Below are 26877 nucleotides of genomic sequence, written 5' to 3'. Positions count from 1 at the left end.
TAAGCACAGCTGTGTTTTTATTGAAACTAAATGGGAACTTGCTACATCGCTGCTGAGAGCAAACAGCACACACACCACAGCCACGAAACCAGCCATTCAAGACATGAAGATGAAGGTCAGATCAGACCGTTTAAAGGGCTAAGAGAAGGACCACTTGAAAAGATAGAATAGGAAGAAACGGTAACACTTATTATAGCAGCCATATGATTTTCTTTTTATTTTATTTTTTTTACTATTAAATATTTGCACATTGGACTAACCTGATTTTTTCTTTCCAGTCATAATGTGCAAAAGAAGAAAATGTATGAATTTCAAAATTTAAAATCATACTCATTTTATATGAGTTTTTGAAATTTTAGATTATCTTCTGAAAAGATAGCCAGTATTTCAAATACATCATGCTGCATTTGTGTGGATAGCGAACTCTCTCATTCAGTCTCTCTTTTGCTAGCAGATATAATTTCCCCATGGATTAATTAGGGACCTTAATGACCTTTTACTGCATGTATGTCCCATGAAGACAAAGTGCAGTGCTAAGACAATCTTGCTTGCTATCACTACATCACCAAGTTGCTCTGCTAATGCTAGGAAATAATGAATATACCGTGTGTGGCAACAAATACATATCATTCAGTAATTCAAAGTATCCTACAGGTAAATGCTTACGTTAGCCACAGTGTGAGAGAACCTTTTGGTATCACAGGTGCTAATATATGTTTATCCCAGGGCTCCCAGATTGAGGACACTGAGTGTCATCATCTATTAATGTACTCGTAATACTGTATGTGGCCTGTGAAATGCCATGTTACCGCTTCGGCTCTGTTTACTTGTGATTGAGCTCCAAGAGACATCTTTTGTTATGTAAATCTATCACGCAGCATGATATTCTGCCACAGATTCAAGGTCATCATTCATTGCTGTACTAGCATTGCTTTTATTCACTGATTAAAAAAGAGCATCATGAGATTCTCGAAGAAAGCATTAGAAAAAGATGATGACATTTGCAATGAAAAGAGATGTTAACTACAAAAAGAAAAGAAAAAAAGATTGATTGTATGCTTGCTTGGATGGATGCTTCGAATTAGCACTTTCTTCAGTCTCCTTGAAATGAAAGAGCTTGCAAAGCTACTTCTGTCATTAAGAGATTTGGTTGCATGACCAGCACACATCTGACTCTTTTCTGGAAATTATTCACACACCAAGTCAGTTAAATTACTCTGGCATTCAAGCTATTAAGCCAATTTTGCTATACATCTTACAACTCAATTTATTGTACAGCTGAAATGGTGGCAGAATTGGAAACACAAACCATTATCAGGTTGAAACATTAGATGCATTTCGCTCGAAAATTAGATTATGCTTGGAACAAGTGAAACTATTTGAATGCTTCGATTTTTAGTTGAGAAAAAGTCCAACAGCAATTTGTTTCTGTAGCTTCGAGAACAGAGACCTAATGCTGTTAAATCCAGACCAATTGATTCCATTGAGTTATGTTTAGAAAATGTATTGGCTCAAGCAGAATTCGCACAATAATGGAAAGTGATGAAAAGTTATTTATCTGCAAATGGTGTTGACAAATGCATTCTATACTTCCTGTTTATTGTGAAGAACTAAATTGCTTTTCCTTACTCTTATTGAATTGAGACCTAAATTGTCGTTTGATTTAGTTGTGCTGTGATCTGTTTTCATGGGGCACTGCTTTAATTGGTTGTTATTGCATTCTGTTGGCTTCATCAGCATGCATAAGTATTGAAAGAATATTTCTCCATTAATAAACAGCTTTTGTTTTCCTCCTCCCCCACCACTGAAAACCATTAAACTGTCCATGCTCTCTTGCAAAGCGTCATCAGCATGAAGGAAGATGGGAGGATTACCAGATTAGATTGAGTGCAAATAATACACAGTAGCACCATTTTCTTTTTTGAAGTGTGTCATAGTGTCTATAATTCCTTCGGAACAGCATAAATCCTCCTTATTTCATGCCATCACATCTCCTCAGTTCTCACCAAAAAAAAAAAAAAAAACTTGCTCCATGTAATAGAACAGTTCACTGTGGATCAATTCCATTGCGTCCAAGACTTGGAGCTTGTTTCTTAAATAATCATGCCATAACCATTTTGCTTCTCCTTATACTTCACAGTGCTTTTCTTTCAGTCTAGATGCAATGAAATGAACAATAGCCACTGTTACCTGTCAGATTTCAGTCATTTACAACAAAAGGGTGTCCACAATGAGATAGCGTGTCTGACAGTTGCTTCTATTTTCTGTGATTGACATTGTCTGTGGTGACAGGGGGTGGCATGTTGAGGATGGGAGGACAAGGCTGGATGTCACAATCAATTGCTGTCATCGCACTGTGAATGGAGACACAAGACAGTTATATAGACACACCAGCGCTGAAATGAACATCATGAAAGCCTGCAGGCAATGTGTCAGCCATTTTGATTACAATGTTGACTGTTAAATCTAATAAATTGCCATGTTGCGTTTTACCTTGTTGTTAGTCATGCATCGGGATACTTTGTTTATGCCTTCAAGTGATCTGCTAAATCTACAGATGGGAATATGCCTGAAGCAAATGAACGTCAACAGACTGAGTCGTAAATCAATTATATTGTTAATGTAGAAAAATGAGGATGGATTTCACAGGACCTTCATATAAGCTGACAATTAATTGCCATTTTAAGCAATATTAATTTAGTTACATTTTACATTGATCAACAGAACAAAAATCATTTGGCTAGCAGTTTCCCTCAACATATTCTACATAACTCAGATATCTTACCTGTAGCCTTAAATGGTGTTAAAGAAAACAGCAAATTCTATGCCATAGAAACCACCCAGAAATCAACTGACTTTCAGCATGACATTCAGACACACCTTCTGCATCTGACAGTCCCTCTGGAACAAACTGACTGACAGACAAATATGTGAATATTTGCCTACACGAAATCTGCTATCGCGCAAAAATACAGACAACAATGCAAGCGATTCCTATCTCGCTCTCTGTACAGGTGGGGAGGGTGAAATCTCAGTTTGGAGTCTCAGTCTTCCTCATTTCATCCGACTACAGCAGCGTCACACCATCAGCTCAGTCCCATCATTCGATGCAGTTTTGAGTAATCATTAAACCTAAATGGATTTATTGTTCTCCAATATTCACGTGCCTAAAACAATGACCTGTTGCTATTTTTGGCACTGTTCTCTTCGCTGAACGACTGCAAACTCCCTGTGCTATATATCGGGAGCATCATCTCAGGGAACGGACTCTCTGGCGGAGCGCAGGACGGGATGGCATCGCAACAGCGCGTTTAGGAAACGGGAATGGGAAGTTTACACGATCGCGGATACTGGCTAAAAACACGGCTTTAAAGGAAGTTTAAAAAGTAATAATCTGCAATAATTAAATTATCGGCTCTGAATTAACTGCTCTGTTTGTTGCGGACTGTTAATTCTTCACATTAAGCAGCGCTGGCTCTTCGGGCACAATGAAATCCATCTTCTACACTCGCTTTTTCATCCTTCTTCCGTGGATCTTGATAGTGATCATCGTGATCGACATCGATACAAAGAGATTGTCTGTTCGGAACACGGCCAGCTTTTATTTGTCTCGGCTGGGAAATGTGCAGCAGCAGCGGCAGGTCGTCAGGACGACCCGGAGCAGCAGCACCAGCATCAGCAGCAGCAGCAACAGCGGGAGTAACGCCACATCTCTCCCGGTCATTTATGCCATCACTCCTACTTACAGCCGAGCGGTGCAGAAAGCAGAGCTCACCCGCTTGGCAAACACGTTCCGCCAGGTTCCGCAGTTCCACTGGATCGTGGTGGAGGACTCGAACTCCCACACGGAGCTGGTTTCTCGGTTTCTCACCCGCTCCGGGCTGCGATTCACTCACCTGAACGTGTTCACCCCGCGCAGGTTCAAGCGGACAGGGATGCCCCGAGCGACCGAGCAGAGGAACTTAGCGCTCGGCTGGCTGAGAGGACATCGCTCAGTCAAAGATAAAGGAGTCGTTTTCTTCGCGGATGATGATAACACTTACAGCCTTGCGTTATTTGAAGAGGTAAACACGACTTCTTGAGATGGCTATTGGTTTAATTCTACTTAGACGAGTGAGGATTGAGATGAATCTGAAAAATGAAAATAAAGTATAGATGGATAGAAAAGCAACGCAATTACGCAAATAGAAATGTTACATGGCATAACCTCATACTTGTTCACACTGGTCCAAGTCATAAGCTCACCTCCATGCGTCTCTATGAATTGTTCTGTCTAGATTTGGCTGGGATTTGCTATAGCTACAGTTAAAAAAAGAAAAAAAGAAAGAAAAGACAAAAAGAAAGAAAGAAAGAAAGAAAGAAAGAAAGAAGATGATGATGAACAAAACAGACACCACAGTGTCTCTGCTATCCTGATCCTGATATGTGACCATGGACCACGAAACCATTAACAAGGGTCAAATTTTCGAAATTGAGATACATCATCTGAATGCTGAATAAATAAGCTTTCCATTGATGTAGGCTATGGTTTGTTGGTACAGGCCTGGTCAGGATACAACTATTGGAAAATCTGGAATCTGAGGGTACAAAAATATATTGAGAAAATAAATAGCCTTTAAAGCTGTCCAAATGAAGTTCTTAACTTCTTAGCAATGCATATTATTAAACAAAAAATAAGTTTGATATATTTACGGTAGGAAATTTACTAAACATCTTCATGGAACATGGTCCTAACTTACAAGAGTTAGTTCACCCAAAAATGAGAATTATGTCATTAATGACTTAATTGAAAATGTATGTACTGTATACTGTCCATGTCCAGAAAGGTAATAAAAACATCATTAAAGTAGTCCGTGTGACATCAGAGGGTCAGTTAGAATTTGTTGAAGCATCGAAAAAAAAAAATATTTTTGGACCAAAATGTATTTTCAATGCTTCAACAAATTCTATCTGACCCTCTGATGTCACATGGACTACTTTGATGATGTTTTTATTACCTTTCTGGACATACCATACCATACATACCTTGTCATTAATGACATAATTTTCATTTTTGGTTGAACTAACCCTTTAATATCCTAATGATTTTTGGCTTCATTTTTGACTCATTTTGGTCTATTGCTAAAAATATAACTGTGCTACTTATGACTGGTTTTGTGGTCCAGGATCACATATGATATGTCAAATATGTCTACTCAAATGGTGCAGAACGAGTAAATTTTTCCATAAGAAGCAGCACATTAATATATGCCCCTCTTAATTTTTCCACCAAATGCAATATAGCATCTATAACTCCCGACAAATACATTTATAAGTCTAGTGCGTAGATCCACATGCTTTACGAAGTGTGATATAGAGACACAATCAATTGCCTCTATACAGTATTTGCCTGTAGAACATGCACTGTAAAAATGTAATAAAATTGAAAACCTAATAATTTAAAGCAGGTATTAAAGTCAATTCAACCTCTATGTTGTCACTGTATGAGATTTTTTGGTACTCCACAAGGTTGCTGCATTACATTTAAATACGTATATAGTTAAAGAGAAAGAAAAGTATATAAAAAGGAGGCAATTAATAAATAACTTGCAGTGCATCAGGAGACTTCGCTGTGACATCTCTCCCCCAGATAGTTATTTATGTGATGTGTTTTATCTCGCCATTGCAAACTATTTCTTATGAGTTTCAAAAGCACAACAGTTGACACACATAAAGGGACACCCCAAAATTAAAATTCTGCCATTATTTACCTTACTCTCATGTTGTGTATTAATTTCTTTGTTGTGCTGAACACAAAATAGGATATTTTGAAGAATGTGGGTCACCAAACAGTTGCTGTTCCCCATTGACTTTGATAGTAGGATAGTAGGAAAAAAAATACGATGGAAGTCGCTGTGGACCAGTACCTTTTTGGTTACCCCCATTCTCCAAAATAACTTTTCCATTCAACTGAAGCAAGAAACTAATTCAGGTTTAAAACAAATTGAGAGTAAATTATGACAGACTGTTCATTTCTGGGTGAACTATCCCTTAAGTGAAGGCGACCCAGTATACTGTGTAGTCAAGCAGAGTGATTTAACCCAGTTTAAGGCAGTGGAAGTCACAGAGAAATGAGTGACCTGACAGCTGGGAAATTAGGATTTGTCTGTTTAAACGGTTGTCTGCGGACGATGGATGAAACAGTAACACAGCAAAGTGATGAGTGGAGACACTCTTCATTTGAGAATGTGTATGCTTTTCTACGTCTTGCACACATTAAAAACCTTTTCAATTCTGCACATATTTATTCAGGATATGTTTTTGATCAAGTCAGCAGGATTCTGGTAATTATAAGAGTGTAAGCAGTAGGGTTAAAGTAGCGCTCTCAAAAAAAAATGTATATTGTAATTTACCCTCATGTCATTCCAAACTCATATGCTGTTATTTATTTATTTAATTTACTGTACTTTGTTATCCTTCTTGTTATTTCCCTATAGTGGCTAATGAATCTGAAGTCTCACACATTCACAGAAAACGCTTATTTCCACATTAAAAAATAAGATGGACAGTACAGTAAGCAAAATATAAATGTAGTGCACAAGTCATATGGACCACTTTTAACATTATTTTATTATAATTTTATTTATTTTTTGTATTTTTTTTTTTTGAGTCCAACAAGGACACCACATAGGATGACCGAATTTCCATTGTTAGTTGAGCCAATCATATGAGAAAACAACTATTTTACAAGTTCTGTCAGTGGGGTGTAAGAAGACTGAATGAAAATGTACAAAATCAAATGAATTAGCCACCAAAATGTAAGAATTACCATGTAAATGTTTTGCTTTACTTGATGTCTGATGGTTGGACGTTTCTTGGAAAGCATAAGAAGTTCACTAGGAATAAGACCGCAGACGAGTGATATAAGAACAGAAGAGGTTTCTTCCTCTGCATTACATTTTCTGTCCATTCTACAGTAACACAAAATATTTGTACCTCTCTTGGCTATTGTCCAAACCCTGCACTTATAGCTCATCATATCATTTATCATCAATTATTCTACTCCTATCCAACCTATCCAATTCCTTCAATGCTAGCTTTGTCCATCCCTCCCTCTGCCTCTCTCTTTCTCTCTCTCCAGTTGTCCTGAACACAGCTGGACATATGGATGAACACATGGAACAGCCCCTGAGGGGTAGAGCGCACTGTCACTATGCTGATGACCCCTGCTCTGCTTAACACAAACACATTACACAGCACAACAATGAGAGTCGTTCGGGCCTCTTTAAACAGCTAGTGTTTCTTAATGACAAATATTAATGACACATAGGAAATGTATTCATTTAGCACATACTGTTTTCCCCAATGAGAAACGTATAGCTCGAGTGATTCATCCTCAGGCGACAGTAACTTAGAAGAACTGCAATGCAAACTCTCAAAGCTGGCTTCAAAAGTACAAGCTAGAATGACACAGACATGACATAGCAACAGTGAAACAATAGTTTTTTTGATTAGTGATCAAGTTCTAGTGAAAAAAAAAGTCTTTAAATACCTGTGTCGTGTGGAAAGAGGACCAGAGAGAGCAATTCGCGGAGCAAATATTGTCTTTAATGTTCAAACTCAGGAGCTTCAGATTATTAGGGAATGCAAACAGAAAAAAGCCCAAAGGGCAAAACTGGAACCAAAACTCGTCTTTGTTCAAAAGGAGAAAGCAAAAGCCACCGGCCGCCCCGGCGGATTGAGTACGGTGGACAGCTCCGCAACCTCGCAGTAGAGAGGGAGAGATCAGCAGGTCAGGAGACGAGCAGCGGCTAAACTTCCAGGCTCACACACACAGCACCCCGAACAAACAGGACTAAGACTGGGACAAAACGACAGGGAACAAGACATACCAGTTAAGCGTATTTAGGGGAATAATCTGGCAAGGCAGGTAGGGAGGAAAGGGAAAGAAGTAGGAGTGTTAATCAGAGGAGAAGAGGAAACAGGTGCGGGAAGCCAAGCGCGAAGAGTAGCGCAATGAGGAGCAGCTGAAGGAGATTAACGAGAGAAGAAAGATTAGTGCAAAGAGAAGAGAAGAAAAAGCATCAGAGAGGGGAGGGGAAAAGGGGAAAGGGAACCAGGATCATGACAGTGCCCCCGCCTCAACGAGCGCCTCCTGGCGCTCCCAAGGGGGAAGCCTGGCGGGAGCGGAGGAAATCATCAATAAGCGAACGGTCCAGAACGTCCCGGGAGGGGATCCAACTTCTCTCCTCGGGACCATAACCCTCCCAGTCCACTAGGTACTGTCGACCCCGCCCCCGGCGGCGGACGTCCAATAATCTACGAACCCTGTAGACAGGGGATCCCTCAACCTGAACGGGGGGGGTGGAAGACCGGGGTGGGGCGCGGATAACCGGTTTAATGCAAGACACATGAAAAACAGGATGGACACGACGGAGATTGGGAGGGAGTTGGAGGCGGACCGCGACAGGACTAATAATCTTAGAAACTCGAAACGGCCCAACGAAACGAGGGGTCAATTTGCGTGAGATCGACTGGAGGGGCAGGTTAAGAGTAGACAGCCAAACCCTTTGACCGCAAATATTTCTAGGGCTCTTGACTCGGCGGCGATTAGCGATACGTAGGGTCCGGTCTCTAAAACGGCAAAGAGCGGATCTGACCCTCCTCCAGGTACGCTTACAGCGCTGAACGAACGCCTGAGCCGACGGGACGTTGGACTCCGAGTCCTTGCACGAGAACAGGGGTGGCTGATAACCGAGACTAGCTTGAAAAGGGGATAGCCCAGTGGCCGAGGACGGGAGCGAATTATGAGCATATTCAGCCCAAGGGAGCTGTTCAGACCATGATGCTGGGTTGCGAAACGCAAGACTACGTAATATGCGGCCGATGGTCTGATTGGCTCGTTCGGCCTGACCATTAGTCTGAGGATGGAAACCGGACGAGAGGCTAGCGGATGCACCGATTAAACGGCAGAACTCCTTCCAGAACTGCGAAGCGAATTGTGGACCTCTATCAGAGACGACATCAGAAGGTAGACCATGTAGCTTAAAAACATTCTCAACGACAGTCTGGGCGGTCTCCTTGGCGGAGGGGAGTTTGGGTAGAGGAATAAAATGCGCTGCTTTAGAGAAGCGGTCGATGACAGTGAGGATAACGGTATTTCCAGCCGACGGGGGAAGACCCGAAATGAAATCAAGGGCGATATGGGACCACGGGCGTGAGGGAATGGGGAGGGGTCTAAGAAGGCCGGCCGGAGGGGAGTTACCAGATTTCGTCTGTGCGCACACCGCGCAGGCGGCTACAAAACTACGAGTGTCCCGTTCGCGGGAGGGCCACCAGAACCGTTGGCCTATGGAAGCCAGGGTGCCCCTAACGCCGGGATGGGCAGCTAATTTGGACGTATGAGCCCACTGGAGGACAGCCGGACGGACGGATGCAGGGACGAAAAGAAGATTAGAGGGGCATCGACGGGGAGTGGCGGAGTGAGAAAGAGCTCGTTTGACTAGTCTCTCGATTCCCCAGATGGCCGCACCAATCACACGCCCCTCGGGGATAACGGGAACGCGTGACTCGGAGCACTCTGAGGAATCGAAGAGGCGGGACAGAGCATCAGGCTTGACGTTCTTCGAGCCGGGTCGGTAGGAAATAGAAAAGTCGAAACGGGTGAAAAATAATGCCCAACGAGCCTGACGGGCACTCATCCTCCTCGCTGAACGAATATATTCGAGATTCCTGTGATCCGTCCATACCAAGAAAGGAACGCAGGAACCTTCTAGCCACTGACGCCATTCACTTAGCGCGAGGCGGATAGCGAGTAGTTCACGATTACCCACGTCGTAATTACGCTCGGAGGGAGTTAGTCGGTGCGAGAAAAAAGCGCAGGGGTGGATCTGACCATCGGAGGCAGACCGCTGGGAGAGTATAGCTCCAACGCCTGCTTCGGACGCGTCAACCTCGACTATGAACTGTTTGGAGGGGTCAGGGGTCATTAGGATGGGAGCGGACGTGAAAAGGGTCTTCAGGCGGTCAAAAGCACGCTGGGCGGACTCGGTCCATTCAAAACTGGACTTGACAGAGGTAAGGGCGGTTAGGGGCGCTGCGACCTGACTGTAGTTGCAAATGAAGCGGCGGTAAAAATTGGCGAACCCCAAGAAACGCTGCAAGGCGACGCGAGAATCAGGAACTGGCCAGTCAATAACCGCCTTAACCTTAGCGGGGTCCATGCTAATGCCCTCCCCTGAAATAACCGATCCCAAAAAGGTGACCGAGCGCGCGTGAAAGCAGCATTTCTCCGCCTTGACGAACAGCCTATTCTCGAGAAGCCTTTGAAGAACGCGGCGAACCTGCTGGACGTGCACCTGGAGGGAGGGCGAGAAGATAAGAATGTCATCTAGATAGACGAAAACAAATATATTTAGCATGTCTCTAAGAACATCATTTACCAACGCCTGAAAAACCGCGGGGGCGTTTACGAGGCCGAACGGGAGAACGCGATACTCAAAGTGCCCAAGGGGCGTGTTAAACGCGGTCTTCCATTCATCCCCCTCCTTTATGCGAATTAAGTGATAGGCGTTGCGAAGGTCCAACTTCGTGAAGAATTTGGCGCCCTGCAAGACCTCAAAGGCCGATGACATGAGGGGTAATGGATAACGGTTCTTAATAGTTATTTCGTTAAGGCCCCGATAGTCTATACAGGGGCGCAAGGAACCATCCTTCTTCTTAACGAAGAAGAACCCGGCGCCCGCGGGAGAGGATGAGGGAACTATGGTACCTGCGTCCAGGGACTCCGATAGATATTTTTCAAGAGCTTCGCGTTCTAGCCTCGACAGGGAATACAGTCTACCACGAGGTGGCGTAGTGCCCGGGAGAAGGTCGATGCTACAGTCATAAGGGCGGTGAGGGGGGAGAGAAGCGGCCCGCGAACGACTGAAAACCATCCGCAGATCGTGATACTCCTCCGGCACCCCAGACAAATCCCCTGGATCTTCCTGAAACACAGAGACAGAGGATACAGGAGGAATAGCAGAGGTTAAACAGTTGACATGACAAGACACATTCCAAGAGAGGATGGTACCCCTTATCCAGTTAATCTGGGGATTATGAAGTACTAGCCAGGGATGCCCTAAAACTACTGGGAAATAAGGAGAATGAAAAGTTAAAAAGGATATGGTCTCACGGTGGTTACCGGAGATAGTGAGTGTTAAGGGTGGAGTCTCATGGTTAACCCTCGGGAGAGAGCTTCCATCTAGAGCAAATAGGGGAGAGGGTGCATCTAACTCCATCAGGGGAATACCTTGCGCACGAGCCCATGACTCATCCACGAAATTGCCCTCGGCCCCGGAGTCAATCAGAGCCCTGCAGGAGGCAGAGGAGCCAGGCCAGCGAAGATGGATCGAGAAGGTGGTGCAGGAGTTAGGAGGAGAGACTAGAGTGGTTGCGCTCGCCAGAAGCCCTCCCCTCACTGACGAGCTCTGTCTTTTAACGGGCACACGGCGACAAAATGCACAGGTGAAGCGCAATACATGCAGAGTCGATTGACCACTCTTCGTTCTCGCTCTGCAGCGGAAATGCGGATGCCGCCCAGTTGCATGGCCTCAGGTTCAGAGGAGGGAAGTGCCAGGGGATCGGCGGGCGGAGGAGCCAGTAGGGCGGACTCCAGACCCCGAGCGCGGCGGCGCTGGTCAAAACGCTTCTCGATGCGTAAGGCCAAGTCGATCAGTGCATCCAGGCGAGTAGGGACCTCCCTGGACAATATCTCATCCCTTATACCCCCGTGGAGCCCCTCCAGAAAACGAGCGAGCAGCGCCGGTTCATTCCAGCCACAGGAGGTTGCCAGAGTGCGGAACTCGATAGAAAAGTCTGTAACTGAGCGCTTACCCTGGCGCAGAGAAGACAAGAGGCGGGAGGCCTCCTCCCCGTAGACAGACCGGTCGAAGACACGGATCATCTCCTCCTTGAAGAGGGAAAAACGCTCGACACACACAGCCCTTGACTCCCAGACTGCCGTTCCCCACTGGCGAGCCCGTCCGGAGAGGAGAGAGATAACGTAGGCGATCCTGGCCCTGTCCCCAGAATAGGTTGACGGCTGGAGGGAAAACACAACCTCGCATTGGATTAAAAATGAACGGCACTGGGTGGGCTCACCGGAATAGCACGGCGGGTTGTTAATGCGAGGCTCCGTGGAGTGAACGGATCCGGACAGGGCTGGCGGATTGAGACTACACTGGTGGAGTTGTCTAGCCAGATCCGTCACCTGAGCCGCCAGCGTCTCCACGGCCTGTCTGGCGGCCGATAATTCCTCCTCGTGTTTACCCAGCATAACTCCCTGGATCTCGACGGCCGTCTGTATCGGATGCTCTCCTGCTGGGTCCATAGTGGCCAGATTATTCTGTCGTGTGGAAAGAGGACCAGAGAGAGCAATTCGCGGAGCAAATATTGTCTTTAATGTTCAAACTCAGGAGCTTCAGATTATTAGGGAATGCAAACAGAAAAAAGCCCAAAGGGCAAAACTGGAACCAAAACTCGTCTTTGTTCAAAAGGAGAAAGCAAAAGCCACCGGCCGCCCCGGCGGATTGAGTACGGTGGACAGCTCCGCAACCTCGCAGTAGAGAGGGAGAGATCAGCAGGTCAGGAGACGAGCAGCGGCTAAACTTCCAGGCTCACACACATAGCACCCCGAACAAACAGGACTAAGACTGGGACAAAACGACAGGGAACAAGACATACCAGTTAAGCGTATTTAGGGGAATAATCTGGCAAGGCAGGTAGGGAGGAAAGGGAAAGAAGTAGGAGTGTTAATCAGAGGAGAAGAGGAAACAGGTGCGGGAAGCCAAGCGCGAAGAGTAGCGCAATGAGGAGCAGCTGAAGGAGATTAACGAGAGAAGAAAGATTAGTGCAAAGAGAAGAGAAGAAAAAGCATCAGAGAGGGGAGGGGAAAAGGGGAAAGGGAACCAGGATCATGACAACCTGAGTGGAATATGGAAGATTATTCTACCATAAAGATTTTGAGTGGAAATAGCTCAAATATCATTAAACACACAAATAAACATGCATTATTATTTTTTTGGATAGAAAATGGCAAACAATTTGTCAGACTAAAAAAAGACAGCATGATATACGCGATCACAAATTAGCCAATCAGAAACATCTTTGTTTGCATTCTTTCTCACATTCACAATGTGACGCAACTGAAGAGCATTACAAGAAAGGACACATACCTTGTATTTTCACATCTAATATGGTGCTTTATTAGACCGCTTGTTTTTCCATGTGAAATGTGAGGGTCATACTGTATGATATCCTTGTTTTATACTTACTTGTTTTCTCCTTGTTTATGTTTAATCCCAACCAAAAATTAGAATTCGGTAATCATTTACTTAACTGTCATTCCAAACCTGTATCTTTGTATTGCTTCTGCTGAGCACAATAAACAGACCAAAATTTGGGTCTGCAACCTAATAAACTTAAATTCCATTGACTTCCACTGTTTTTTTTGTCCACACAATGCAAGTCAATGGGAACAGAAACAATTTATTTACCAACATCCTTGTATATATTTAGGATAAAATGTGTTGTAGTATTTTATGCAGTGTTGCTTCTTGTTTCAAGTATTTTCAGATATTTTTACTGGAAAGCGAGTCGAAAAATTTAATTTTGTGCTGTGCATGAATCGTCAGCACATGGTCATAATAGAGTCATATTTTGAGTTTAGTGGTACAATATACTGTGTATTCCCCTACTCTGCCTTGTGGCTTTCATGCCACATCACAGCAAATCCTACATTAGATTCATTGTTCTCAGTTGTAACCCGTCTTTCCCTAGAAATATAGTTCCTTACTCTGATTTTGTTGTAGCATTGTTTAAACCCTCTCTGGAACAGTGAGGCAGCATGTAGAGTTTTGCTATCAAAGGTGATTTTACCTCCCTAAAGATATCGAAAACACTCGTCTAGTACAAATTTATTTCTCTGTACCATGTTGTCAAAATGGGGCCAGACTTTCATATTCTCTGTCCCTGCAGGAAAACACATGGGTCACAAAAACGGCCAAATACAGATGCCTTGCCATAGGCGCCTGTAGCTTAAGAGCTCAGCTCTAAGAACAATGTATGTGACATTGCATTTGATGGCTGTGCCTGTTGCCCTTGTTGTCAACTTCAACACAAAAGGATGCTTGGCACCTGCAGATGACATCCTCTTTGCTGTGGAGAATTCTTTGCCTTTGAGCTGCGTGAGACTTTAAGAGCACCATTATGGAGTTGGAGCCTTTGTAGAGAGGGAGGAAGACAGACATTAGAAATACAGCTAAAGGGGCAGCAGTTTGGGCTTCAAAGCTTGTCCGTAGCTTACAGCCGCCAGCCACAGACACAGGCACCGTCACCCGACTGCGTACAGCACTCGCATAAATAGAACAACCATTAAATATTCAAAGGCTACTCTGACCATTTGTTTGAGAAATTGCAGCCACGCTCATTTCCCCAGTGGCAAATCATTTTTATTTTTATTATATATGAAGGAACGAAGGGAAAACAAGATTCTTTCAGCAGAACGTTTAAAATTCCTCAAGTAAGATAGTATCTTGTTGGAAATGACAGTTTTAGTGTTGGTGGGTGATTCAATCAGATGTGATCGTGTTTATGAAACTGAAGAGCAATGTGTGCTGTCTCCAGCAGACTGCAGGTGGACAGACGTATTTATGCTGAAAATGAGCCAGGATTTTATAATAAGCCATAATTGTGTGGTGGTCCAACATTTGTTCCTTTAAAAATAATAATAGACTAACTACTGCATATGGTCAGCACTATAAAGGTCCAAAGAACTGACTGAAGGGTGCACAACAAGACTCTGCAGATCTTTATGATTACATAGTGGATTAAGCTTGTAATATCATATTTACTATTGCTCTGCCTTCGACTGTTCAGATGCGGTCAACCAGGAGAGTGTCAGTGTGGCCGGTGGGACTCGTTGGAGGCCGGAGGTACGAGCGGCCCTTAGTGGAAAAGGGGAAAGTGGTCGGCTGGTACACAGGCTGGAAGGCCGACAGGCCATTTGCAATTGACATGGCTGGTAAGACACCACTAAGATCTCTTGAAAATATTTCATTTAACAACATGCACGGTCATTTAAATACCACTAGCAATTTTTTACTGGTTGTTCATACATTTTCTTTTTTTTTTTTTTACAATAATGGTTCATAAAAATCTTGCTGCAACATTGTTACCCAAACAGGAAAAAAAGGCACATATATTTGAATATGTGACAATTATGCCCGTTATACACTATGTGCAGGATGCAACATTAACACAAAAGCATTCAGTCACACTGACAGCATCTCTGCTGTGTAACAGAACTGCAGGTAATAATAACAGTGATATAAATAAAGTTATTTTTTTATAAATGGCTATTGGAGTGTGTCATTGAAAACTGGAATAGAATGAAAACCACCTCAAATTGCTAAATAATTTGTCAATTCATTATTTTATGTTGCTTTACAAAAAGCTGTATTGGTTTATAGTGCATTTTCACCACTCAATGCTGAAACTGCTCACTGTAAATGGTTAATATGAGCATCCTGAAAAGCAAAAACTACAAAAAAAATCATGTCTTAGACATTAAAAATCCTTTGCATCATGACAATGGGATTTTTATATCTGGTTTAGTATTAAAGATTATGCAGCCATTTAACAAAAAATGTTTGACCAGTTCTTAAAAATATCCATTTCTCAATTTCAAATATTCATAGGCCCTAAACATGATCTGGCCCACTCCCTTGAGTGACAAAGAAAGATTTTTGGTTAAATATTTCCTTAAATAACAGGTTTTAGTTGGCTTGCACTTTCCATCAACCCAGCTGGTTTTTCAATTCCAGAACTAATTTGTGTAAAATGCATAACACATTTCTTTTTTACATCCTGCCCATCTGAAAGCTTCCATTTAAATGACATTCATTCATTAGGCAGATGCTTTTATCCAAAATGATTTAGAGTGCATTCAAGATATCAATTTTTTCAGTATATTGGTTCTCCTAGGAATCAAACCATGACACGTGTCATTGCAGGTGAGCTACTGTGACCAAATAACTATCCATTAACGACTCGATGAAGACATTCTTAGAGTTCAGAACTATTACTATAAATGTCTTAAAAGTATTGGAGAAGCAGAACATCATTAGCTGGGGCATTATGTCTTCAAGTTTCACCACTAGTGCTCTAAATTTTATTTAATGTTATTAAGTTATTGAACTTCCGCCATCCATACCTCTGTCCATCTTATCCGTGTTCTGAAGGATATTCTGCCCATGTTATACCAAATGCTGCTGATAGTTACAACATCAGCTGTGTGAGGAGCAGCTTGCATGCACAGATAAGCAGATGGGACTTCTTTGCAGTTTGGTTTTGTTGACACTTTCCAGACTTCCCCTCACCAAAATCGTTTCAAACAGGCATATAAAATTGGCCCAAAGCAGGCAGCAAAGCGGTTCCTATATAGAGAGAGCATGCAAAAGGAATGCTCTAAGCTGGGGGGGGGGGGAGCTTTGAAACACCAAAGAGTCTTCTGAAGAGGCTTTTCTCCTATACAATACTAGTGATACTAGCTAGATCAGCTAGTCATGTCAATGTTTACAAAGGGAAGGTACCAAGAACCAGGCTTGTTAATGTTAAAGGAAAGTAAATTACTATTTAAAAAAAAAAATGTGTTCATGTGTTTTTTTTAAGCAACAACGCTTATTTGTGAAATGCTTATTTGTGAAAGTGGTGATGTCACGTGCATGCGTTTTGTGTATTCAGTATAGAGGCGCGCACGAGCACGTACTTGAAGAATGCATGTGCACAGGAGTATAGGGTTTCTTTGCAAAGTTACATTGCCAACTACTGGCCTGGCATGCATCCAGTGTTTTTAGTCATTTTCAAGGCTCCGTATGAACTGTGTTCACTTAGGTGATTGTTGTTGTCATCTGTACACTAAATCTCTCAGAAATGCATAGGAAAAACTTTTAGTACAAGAAACTTCACTGTCTCTGTTCTTCTCTGGAGGAGTGATCTGCCAACCCCTTCCCAATCTGCTGAGACCATCAAAACCTTCAAGAAAGAGCTGAAGACACACTTCTTCCACAAGCACTTAACTAAAACACAATAAACAAAAGCACTTCCTGTAATAACTCCTGGCACTTGGCAATGTGTACTGCAAATATTGTTGGCTCTTCTGAAAAATTGCTTGTGATGTTCCACATTTTTAAGTCACTTTGGAGAAAAGCATATGCTAAATGAACAAAAGTAATTCGGAAGTTTTCATGTCAGGCTGGTCGGGATTCCCAAAAAGGGATGTTAAAAGCAACTGTGTTTACACTTTTTGGGGAAATCAGCTTTCAAATGGCTTTTATGTTAAACTGTATTTCAACAGTGTAAAAAAAAAAGACACACTATTACAATGCATAACAGGTAGGAAAAGATGAAACATACCCTGTACTTTAGGTAGAAGTGAGGTGACGGGGCAACCATTTGCTCTCTGCTCCCTATAATTGCCGAAAAGCACCTTTACCAAAGCTAAATTCAGCAATTTCTCTGTGCATTTTTAACAAACATAAGCTCTCAAGCAATGCATTAAAGAGGGTGGGTTGAAAAGATGCTGACAGGTTGGAAACATCCAAATGGAGAGAAGCAGGGCTCCTATCCAGCTCGAGGGAATAAATACAGCGTCAGAGATAGCAGTGCGTAGTTAAAGCAATCCCTAATTCCCCAGACTCCAGTGCTGCCTCTGGATATTATGCTGTTCATGAAACTCTAATAACAAGAGATGGTATCATCTCTCGCTCATGTGATCTCCGTTACTACCACTATTGCTCCTCTTCCATAGCCTGTATTCTTCACACTTGTTCGCTCACCCAGAATATCATCATCATTTTCATCAGACATAATGCATTACTGTCAAGCCCTGACAGTGAGCATCTCCCTTCTCAAACACTTTACACAATGTATACGCTTCCTCATATCGCTGCTGTAGACTAAACACATGTTCTATGAGCTGTTTAAGGTTCATAAATCCGCCGGCTCTACTATACTTCTCCCTGAACAAAAGCTGAGAACAATGAGGTTATTTAGTATTCCTTCCGTACAGCTTCTTCTGAGAGCAAACACAATAGCAGAGAAAAGGTCCTGAACCACCTCTCTCATTTCATTCAAGCACTGCTCTCACCTGAAGAGGAGCTCAAGTGCTTGTCTTAACATGGAAACCTTTTTAACACACAATAGTGAAATTTTGCGCATTAGGCGGAGAAGGTTTGAAAAGATTATGCACGAGAATAAACAGTAACAAAAAGCAACATCTGTAGTGTACACAGTGATTAGTCCTTGCATGAGTCACACTAGCTTTTACATGATCTGTGTAACAAGTATATATATATATTTTTTCCTATGGGTCTGGGGAACAATTTGCAGAATTTTACTTTACAAATATTTTATAATATTTTTAAAATAATAAAATGCACTCATTACATTATTCTAACAGCTTCTTTGGTGGGCACTATGCTATAATTTGCACACTACTTAATATTTGAGAACTGTGCAATTAAATTTAGTTGAATCTACAGTATCCTTAATACAGTTTGGGTTGGTAAGATTTTTTATGTTTAACAAAAATATAAAAAGAAAATATAAAAGTCTCTGAGGCTCACCAGGCGTGCATTTATTTGATCAAAAATACAGTACAAGCAGTAATTTGTGTGAAATATTATTACACCGTATTACACCAAATTGGTTACTTGAAATAAGAGTTTTCTGTTTTAATCTATTTTAAAATGTAATTTATTCCTGTTATGCAAAGCTGAATCTTTAGCATCCAAATAATGTTGAAAACATTTGTGCTATTTAATATTTTTTTGTGGAAATTATGATACATTTGTTTTGAATTATTAGATGAATATAAAGTTCTAAAGAACACTATAAACATTTTGTAATATTTAAAATGTTACATTATAAATATTTTGTCACTTTTAATCAATTTAATGTGCAGTTATAATAATTAAAAATTACCGCAAACATTTAAACTGGTGTATGTGTGAACAGATGGAATAAAACCGCAGACTGATTAAATTACATCAATGAGCTCATATTCTACCAGAATTCAATCCTTTTGACATTTAACTTTATGAAAATAAGTTAATTGTTAGTGACACTTATTAGTGAAACTAATTTAAAAAGTGCATTTTCCAATTTGCTTTTTACAGATTGTTTTATATTTGTATTTACTCATTGTCCTTTATTCATGTTAGAGAGTTTATTAATATGATTTACATATTTAAATATACTTATTATTTCATGATTGATGCATAACATTTTCCCTAGAAATGTATAGTTTTATGGGGGGATTTTTCAACCAAAACAACATAAATGTTTTTTTCTGCACCACTTCTATTTACAGATTTGAAAGCCATCCTAATTAAAGAGCTTACAAAAGCTAGGTGCAACCCTTCCCTGGTCATGAACTAGATCACAGGATAGGAGCGCTGTTGGTGTAACAGCAGAAAGATGTCCAGCTCTTCAGCTGTATCAAAGCCATGTCCCTGAATCTCATAGGCATAGGTTCTTACATCATTCCCCCAATACTCCAACAGGGACATCAAAAGGCAATATAGTCATAACATTTTTTTTAAAAGATCAAAAGAAAAAAGCTGACTGTCCTTCAACTATAAATAAACTTTGACAGTATGGATGTCGATCTGAGGAAGAGAACAAGGATATAGTTAGCCAGGGCTTAGATGAACATTGCATTGCTGTCGTGAGCTCACTTCTGCAGATCTGATGGAAGCCCAGGTGGTTTAAGCTGGAACACAAGCGTCCTAGAAAACAGCCTGTGCCCAGGATAAAAAGCCCACAACAGAGGGTGGTATTCCCTATGGTGAAATTGAAAAGTCCTTCTCCTGTTTTGTAGCTGAGACGATGTCATCGAGAGAAATGGAAACGAGGGGGTGAAAAACTTATCCTGACCCACATGCAGCTGTGGGACGGTTCAACCTGCTCCCATGAGAAATGCATAAGTTCAAGAGCAAGCTGGAGAGCCGTGTATCTGTGCACAGCTAATACAGCGTAAATGAGAGAGTGTGTTTGAATATATAATGAGATTATCTGAACAATAATTACTTTTAGATAAATTTGCAATAAACACTTGCAGGTCTGTAAGCTTTTTGATTTATATTTGGTCCAATTTCTGGAGCTTGTGTGAAGCCCAGACTGTCTCACTTGCAAACGTGGTCTATAGAAAGCTATCTTTTAGTATTCCCATTCATCTCAATGGCAGTTGTTCAAGCCCTGGTAGTATGCAATTTGCAATCTGCCATCACGGCTCAAGGGCACGCACTTCTTTCCAAACTCTTCATTAATAATTATCATGAGCTATGACATCAAAAGCAGCAAAAAGGAAAAAGTAATAAAAACATTTTATTTAAATATCTGATTCCAACTTTGCATGCAAAACTGTTTTTTTTTTCCATTGGCAGGTTTTGCAGTGAACCTGCAGGTGATCCTGTCAAACCCACGTGCCCTGTTCAAGAGAAGAGGAGCCAAACCAGGGATGCAAGAGTCTGATTTTCTCAAACAGATCACCAAGGTGGAGGACTTGGAGCCAAAGGCCAAGAACTGTACACAGGTCAGTAGAGAAGCCTGCATTTGTATCCTTCACACAGACAAGAATACTACTACTACAAAAAGCAAAACAAAAAAACAATTCCAGTTTTTGATGTCTCTCTTGAGTCTGAGTCAGTAGTCAACCCTATCTTTTTGGTACAAATCTGAAAACCTAACGTAGTACCGCATTCTATTCTTCTACCAGTGACAGTAGTGAATAGCACTGTCAAGGAGCTATTGAAACTGTAAAACAAATTCATATGTACAGTATTTGACTTGGTGTGATTCTAAAAGCTCCTGCATTCATCCATGGCCCATTATCTCGGGAGCTCAAATCTCTTCAGTCGGCTCACCTTACGTGTCAGAACGCTCTCTTCCTCCCCGTACCACGCGTCACTGCTACTGCCATCATCATTATCACCCAATTACCCTAATGGTAGCCACACTGGGTTATTAATAGTGACTATTAGCAGGGCTGACAATTCCACTAATCACCAACACCAGAAAGAGCAGGACATGCTTCCAACTCAGCTATGTGTCATTTTGCCAGACATAGCATAATGTGCGCATTGTAAACAAACTTCAGGGAGCGCAGGTTTGTTCCTGTACAATGCCATGGCCGGTGTAAACGTGTAGATATTGCCCTCATAAAACAGAGTAGAAAGGCCACTGACAGTTACGAAGAAGTGCAAGTCGCTACTTGGACAAAGTGGGAGTTTAATATACTTAAATTTGTGGCTGCAGTCCAGTTATATGATGATGGCATTATGGAAGTAAACAAAATGAAGCACTTGTGCCAAAAGTTATGGGTCCTCGTGGGTCTGAGCTGTGCCTGTCCAAAGTGGAGCACTGCCAGCAACGTCTTTTGGAAAGGTCACATTTGTAGAAGCGTTCTTGAGGGTCCCAGCGGATGACTGTGACTAAGCCTGCGGGCAGGGCGATATGGCCACCTCCCAACATGCACTTCAAAATTAAGCACAGGGAGGCTGGGTAGGATCGAGAGGGGTCATCTTATGTGAGTAATCAAGGCTGAATCGATGTGACAGGGAGAAAAGAGACACAGGTAAAAAGGAAGAAGAAGAGGGCAAAGGGATTGTGTTTGAGTCTGGCAGAGAGATGGCAAACAAGCCACACAGATGAAGAGGTGAAGAGAGTGTGTGAGAGAGATTCACAGGCTTATTTACAGAAGTCAGTGCATAGACTCTCCTATTTATTATTGTCAATCTCAATCGTGCTCCTGCAGACCAAATCCTGCCAGACTGCTGTCAGTGTGCCAGCATGCTTCACTCTGCCCACGACACAATCGCTCAAATGATTATCCTCTCTCAAGGCTTCAGATGCTCATCCTGTTTAGATTCAAAAGAAACCCTCACAAAAATCATCACAAGCATTGTTTAGAAAATCGTTTCATATCGGACAGCCCAATTCCAGACTTGAATGAATGAGTAATACACATTTATTAAGAGCTAAAATACTTTGACAATTATTGGCAATAAAAATTAGATCTGATGTCATACAAGGTTCTATCCTGTTTGTAAAAAATCATTTTAAGGTGTAATTATTGTTAAAAATCTAGACTAAGATTCTTCATTAGCTAATATGAACTAGCATTTATTAACCTTTATTAATATTCATTTCTACACATACTAATGCAGTTTGTAAGATGTTTAAATGAATATCTAATTTATTATGAATTAACATTAACATTAATTTTATAGACTAGATAAATAGAAAGAGCATAGAAAATTTTTTCATTGTTTGCTATTACAATACCGCTTACCAAGTACAATAAGTTCGAGAGGATTTCTTAAAATGTTTTTGAAAGAAGTCTCATATGCTTATCAAAGCTGCATTTATTTGATTGAAAATACAGTTAAAACTAACATTGTGAAATATTAATACTCTCTCTCTCTATACGTACAATGCCATTTATTCCCATGATGGTAAAGCTGAATTTTTTAGCAGCCATAACTCCAGTCTTCAGTGTCACACAGTCTTTCAGGAAATCATTCTAATACGAGTGGGTCCTCGAGAATTTTTTTATGTTTAGTATACTTGTGGAAATGTAATATTTCATGATTATTCGATGAATAGAAAGGTCATTGTGAAATCTTGTGCAACATCATACATTTTTGACCAGTTTAATAAATAAAATTAATTTGAGAAAAAAAATTATCCACGAGTATAAACCATGAAAATGTTAGTCTTCTAAATGACACATTACATGATATTACTGAAACTAAAATGGTCAAATTTTCTGTCTCTATTAATTTGTGCTTTCATCCATCAATATTCCATTTTAAAAGTCAAAACAAGGTTTGGCACACATTGCAATAATGACAATGACACTTGTCTTATAATATTCTCATAGATACACGGCAAAGACTGAGCTATGAATGGTTTCAATTGTAATAACTTTTTCTTGAAACTCATTTACAATTAGCAGAGCCCATGAGGACTTCTGGCTTCACACCTCCACACTGCTGTTATATCACTGCTTTCAACCTTTATGCACTTTGTAGCCATTACCTTATCAACATTAAAAACTCAAGGATTTATTACATATGAAAGCAGAACAAGTTCAATTCTTCACATATTATTACTCTCCTTCAGTAAAAAAATAGAAATTACTCTGCAAATGTCTTTGACAGCAGCACATAAACACAACTAATGAAGTCTAACCACCCACAAACCAATTACAAATCACTTCAGGAAGTTTCCAATTTAGTCTATCTCAGACCTTCAGACTTAAAAACATTCAGCCACATATAGAGCCCTGTCCTACAGCTTACTGGGCCCTGGGAATATTCATCAAGGGAAGAACAGGAGACAGCAAAGTGTCAGACAAATTCATAAGAGGCATTATTACAGAATCTACAGTACCAGAGGGATAAATCTTGTTATAAGGCCACTACAGGATGCTTTGGGTTACTTCTGAGTTGATGCACCATATTTATCTCTTATGATCCTGCTAAAACAAGCCAATCTGCAGTGCCATGTGTTCAGAAACTGACGCGTCACACCTGAGTGCGGCCATTTAGCTGTTCTCGTTCCCTGCCCTCCCTCTATCTGATATAATTAAGATATGTAACCAATTATAGTGATGTACGTAAACTGCCTTGGTACATAAAATATGGGTTCTCATATTCTAAAATACCTGATTTCAAATGGTTTCTTTCAGGTCCTGGTCTGGCATACCCGCACGGAGAAGGTCAACCTGGGTAACGAACCAAAGCGACAACAGGACTCTGTCTATATAGAGGTCTAGCGAGTGACATTGCACTAAGACGGTCATATAACACTGGATGAAGGCCTGCCATCATCGGCACGTTCCAAATCGATGACCACCTTTGAACTTTAGGATACCTGCTCTGGTGGAAAAGACATGTCAAGCGGTCTCGGTATTCTCTACTGACACGCACTGTATATGCAGAAGCTTCTCACTGTGTCGTCACACTGGATTACCCGTAATGTGTTGGAAGGAGAAACCATGGAAAGGTTTTTTCAAATGGCAATTGCACATGAAAAAACGATCTTATTCCCATCTTGAAGACTCTGGACACTTGGAGGATCAGATCAATGTCTGTGAATGCGGTGGAAAAAGACCAGCCGCTAGAACAGAGAGGTAGAGTGTTGCTGAAGGGAATCGAACAGCCCACAAAAACTGAAGGATCAGTGGATGGAAAAACCCTGGAAATACTGTCTAAAGAATGTGAGACACTATTACAAGGACAGAACTTTTGGATTACAACTGTCTTTATTCCAAACGACCCTCGTTAAAAGCAAAAAAAAAAAAAAAGGAAATAAAAGACAACTTTACAATAAATGCGTCTTTAGACAAAATGATCACACAATAGTTCATGGCTATTCACGGTTTAATGCACGGAAATAACAATATTCTGTCTCTGTACTAGGCACCAGAAAATGTAAACACATTATAGAAATAAACCTGGATGACACGGTGGCGATGTTTACATTATTGCACAGCAGAGAGACCCTGTCTGAGAGGATAGAAGCTCTGCTACAGCGGCGAGACTGACGTGTTCGACTGCACACTTTTGATCGGTTCTTACTTTTCAAAACTAGCTAGCTAAAAAGATCATTCCTTCCCCAAGCCCCCTTTTTATTGACCCCCAATGCCCCCTTTTTCCGTTAGCCGTCACAGCTGTACAGTCGTCCAGGTTTATTTGTCTGTCACTCACTCAGCTTCTCTGTAATGCACACATTAAAACACCACAGTAAAGATGGAGTTTGTCATGGAGCTACACGGATGCAGTAGGGTGAGAGGCTGGAGACTGGGGGCGAGGGGTTCGATTATTTCATGATTACATACATTACATGGGTCTGTACAATATCCGCTAAAGGGTTCTGGGACATGGGGCTACAGAAGATAGGAAAAGGAAGGGGAATTCACAAATATGATAGCCATACCTCTATCTTTTAAATACTATGACTCACTATTGATTTGGTAAAGATATATTAGAAGCCTGTATAATTGGTCCAGCAGCTTTCTTGTAGCTGATATGCGTTTTGAAACCCCCCACCCCTACAACAAAGAAAAACTGCAAATAAGACGCTCAAAGCTGCCAGTCTCTTCCACTCCATAGTCTCGCTCACTTGATCAATACACAGGGAAGTTTGAATCGATGCTCTCCAGAGTAGTAATGGTTGGAAAGAGAAAGGAGAAAAAGTATATGACTGTATATGAATAAAACTCTGGGTGCGAGTGGTGGTGGAGGAGGAGAGGAGAGATGGAGGGATGTGGTGCCCCTTGACCTCCATCTTCCCTCATTGATTTACTTCCAGAGCTGGGTGCTGAGGGTCTGACCGGAGGGGGGTGCCACCCAGCCGCCCATGGGGGCACCAGGAGGCCCAAATGCCATTGGAGCACCAGAACCGTTGAGGTTCACTCCAGACATCTGCTGGTTAATCTGAAAAAAAAAAAGACAAGAGGAGAGACAGAAGTGTGAAAATCTTTATACAAAAGACTTGTTAGTATAATTAGATATGGTCCAAAACCTACAGAGGAAGCATTTTAAGGCACCATGGACACGCTTCCAAAAAGACATTTTTTACAAAAAGTGCCGTCTCCTAAAATACAACATTTTGGCTTAATTCTAAGCCAACATTACAAGTATCCCTAGAGGAAAATGCAAGAATGCACTGAGCTCAATGAGAGAAATTATAAAAAATAAAAAAAAACCTTCCAAATTGGCAGACTGGAGGAAAAATAACATTTCTTAAACATTATCACTGATATTTAATTGAAACATCTTTCTGATTAAAATGTTATTAAACAGTTTAATGAAAATAATTTATTATAACATCTGCATGAGCCATTCACTTTTATGCTTGTTTGAGAATTTCACCTTTAGTTTGCTAACAGTAAACTCAATTGAAATACAGTTTTGTTCAAAATAATAGCAGTACAATGTGACTAACCAGAATAATCAAGGTTTTTAGTATATTTTTTATTGCTACGTGGCAAACAAGTTACCAGTAGGTTCAGTAGATTGTCAGAAAACAAACAAGACCCAGCATTCATGATATGCACGCTCTTAAGGCTGTGCAATTGGGCAATTAGTTGAAAGGGGTGTGTTCGAAAAAATAGCAGTGTCTACCTTTGACTGTACAAACTCAAAACTATTTTGTACAAACATTTTTTTTTTCTGGGATTTAGCAATCCTGTGAATCACTAAACTAATATTTAGTTGTACGACCACAGTTTTTTAAAACTGCTTGACATCTGTGTGGCATGGAGTCAACCAACTTGTGGCACCTCTCAGCTGTTATTCCACTCCATGATTCTTTAACAACATTCCACAATTAATTCACATTTCTTGGTTTTGCTTCAGAAACAGCATTTTTGATATCACCCCACAAGTTCTCAATTGGATTAAGGTCTGGAGATTGGGCTGGCCACTCCATAACATTAATTTTGTTGGTTTGGAACCAAGACTTTGCCCGTTTACTAGTGTGTTTTGGGTCATTGTCTTGTTGAAACAACCATTTCAAGGGCATGTCCTCTTCAGCATAGGGCAACATGACCTCTTCAAGTATTTTAACATATGCAAACTGATCCATGATCCCTGGTATGCGATAAATAGGCCCAACACCATAGTAGGAGAAACATGCCCATATCATGATGCTTGCACCTCCATGCTTCACTGTCTTCACTGTGTACTGTGGCTTGAATTCAGAGTTTGGGGGTCGTCTCACAAACTGCCTGTGGCCCTTGGACCCAAAAAGAACAATTTAACTCTCATCAGTCCACAAAATGTT

The 26877-nt window shown here is 41.3% G+C and overlaps 2 protein-coding genes and 1 long non-coding RNA gene across 11 annotated transcripts in view; 1 reads left to right on the top strand and 2 right to left on the bottom strand.

Moving 5' to 3' along the window:
* Nucleotides 1–2922, bottom strand: LOC128026171 (uncharacterized). The gene is made up of 2 exons (XR_008186363.1): nucleotides 2786–2922; nucleotides 1–2354 (listed from the first exon to the last, which is right to left on the bottom strand). It is a non-coding gene; the product is annotated as an uncharacterized LOC128026171 (long non-coding RNA).
* Nucleotides 2923–3055: 133 nt separating this feature from the next.
* Nucleotides 3056–24559, top strand: LOC128026169 (galactosylgalactosylxylosylprotein 3-beta-glucuronosyltransferase 2-like). Its single transcript, XM_052612983.1, has 4 exons — nucleotides 3056–4064; nucleotides 14899–15043; nucleotides 20469–20617; nucleotides 23777–24559. The coding sequence occupies exons 1-4, from the start codon at nucleotides 3489–3491 to the stop codon at nucleotides 23861–23863; spliced, it is 957 nt and encodes a 318-aa protein (XP_052468943.1). The 5' UTR covers nucleotides 3056–3488; the 3' UTR covers nucleotides 23864–24559.
* Nucleotides 24453–26877, bottom strand: part of smap1 (small ArfGAP 1) — an 86382-nt gene continuing 83957 nt past the window's right edge. For all 9 annotated transcript variants that reach the window (XM_052612974.1, XM_052612975.1, XM_052612976.1 and 6 more), the window contains one exon: nucleotides 24453–25526. In XM_052612974.1, coding sequence (XP_052468934.1) covers nucleotides 25392–25526 — 135 coding nt within the window. In that variant the 3' untranslated portion in view covers nucleotides 24453–25391. The remainder of the gene's footprint in view (nucleotides 25527–26877) is intronic.

This window comes from Carassius gibelio, chromosome A13 (genome assembly GCF_023724105.1).
Source record: "Carassius gibelio isolate Cgi1373 ecotype wild population from Czech Republic chromosome A13, carGib1.2-hapl.c, whole genome shotgun sequence".
Classification (NCBI taxonomy): Eukaryota; Metazoa; Chordata; class Actinopteri; order Cypriniformes; family Cyprinidae; genus Carassius; species Carassius gibelio.
Note: the sequence above shows the minus strand (reverse complement) of the source record. Positions and strands in the feature narration are given on the sequence as shown.

Bases quoted from the DNA above. Each gene is read 5' to 3' on its own strand.
- LOC128026169 (XM_052612983.1), top strand. From the start codon at position 3,489: ATGAAATCCATCTTCTACACTCGCTTTTTCATCCTTCTTCCGTGGATC. The intron at 4,065-14,898 runs GTAAACACGACT...TCGACTGTTCAG, and splicing joins GCCTTGCGTTATTTGAAGAG to ATGCGGTCAACCAGGAGAGT. The intron at 15,044-20,468 runs GTAAGACACCAC...TTCCATTGGCAG, and splicing joins ATTTGCAATTGACATGGCTG to GTTTTGCAGTGAACCTGCAG.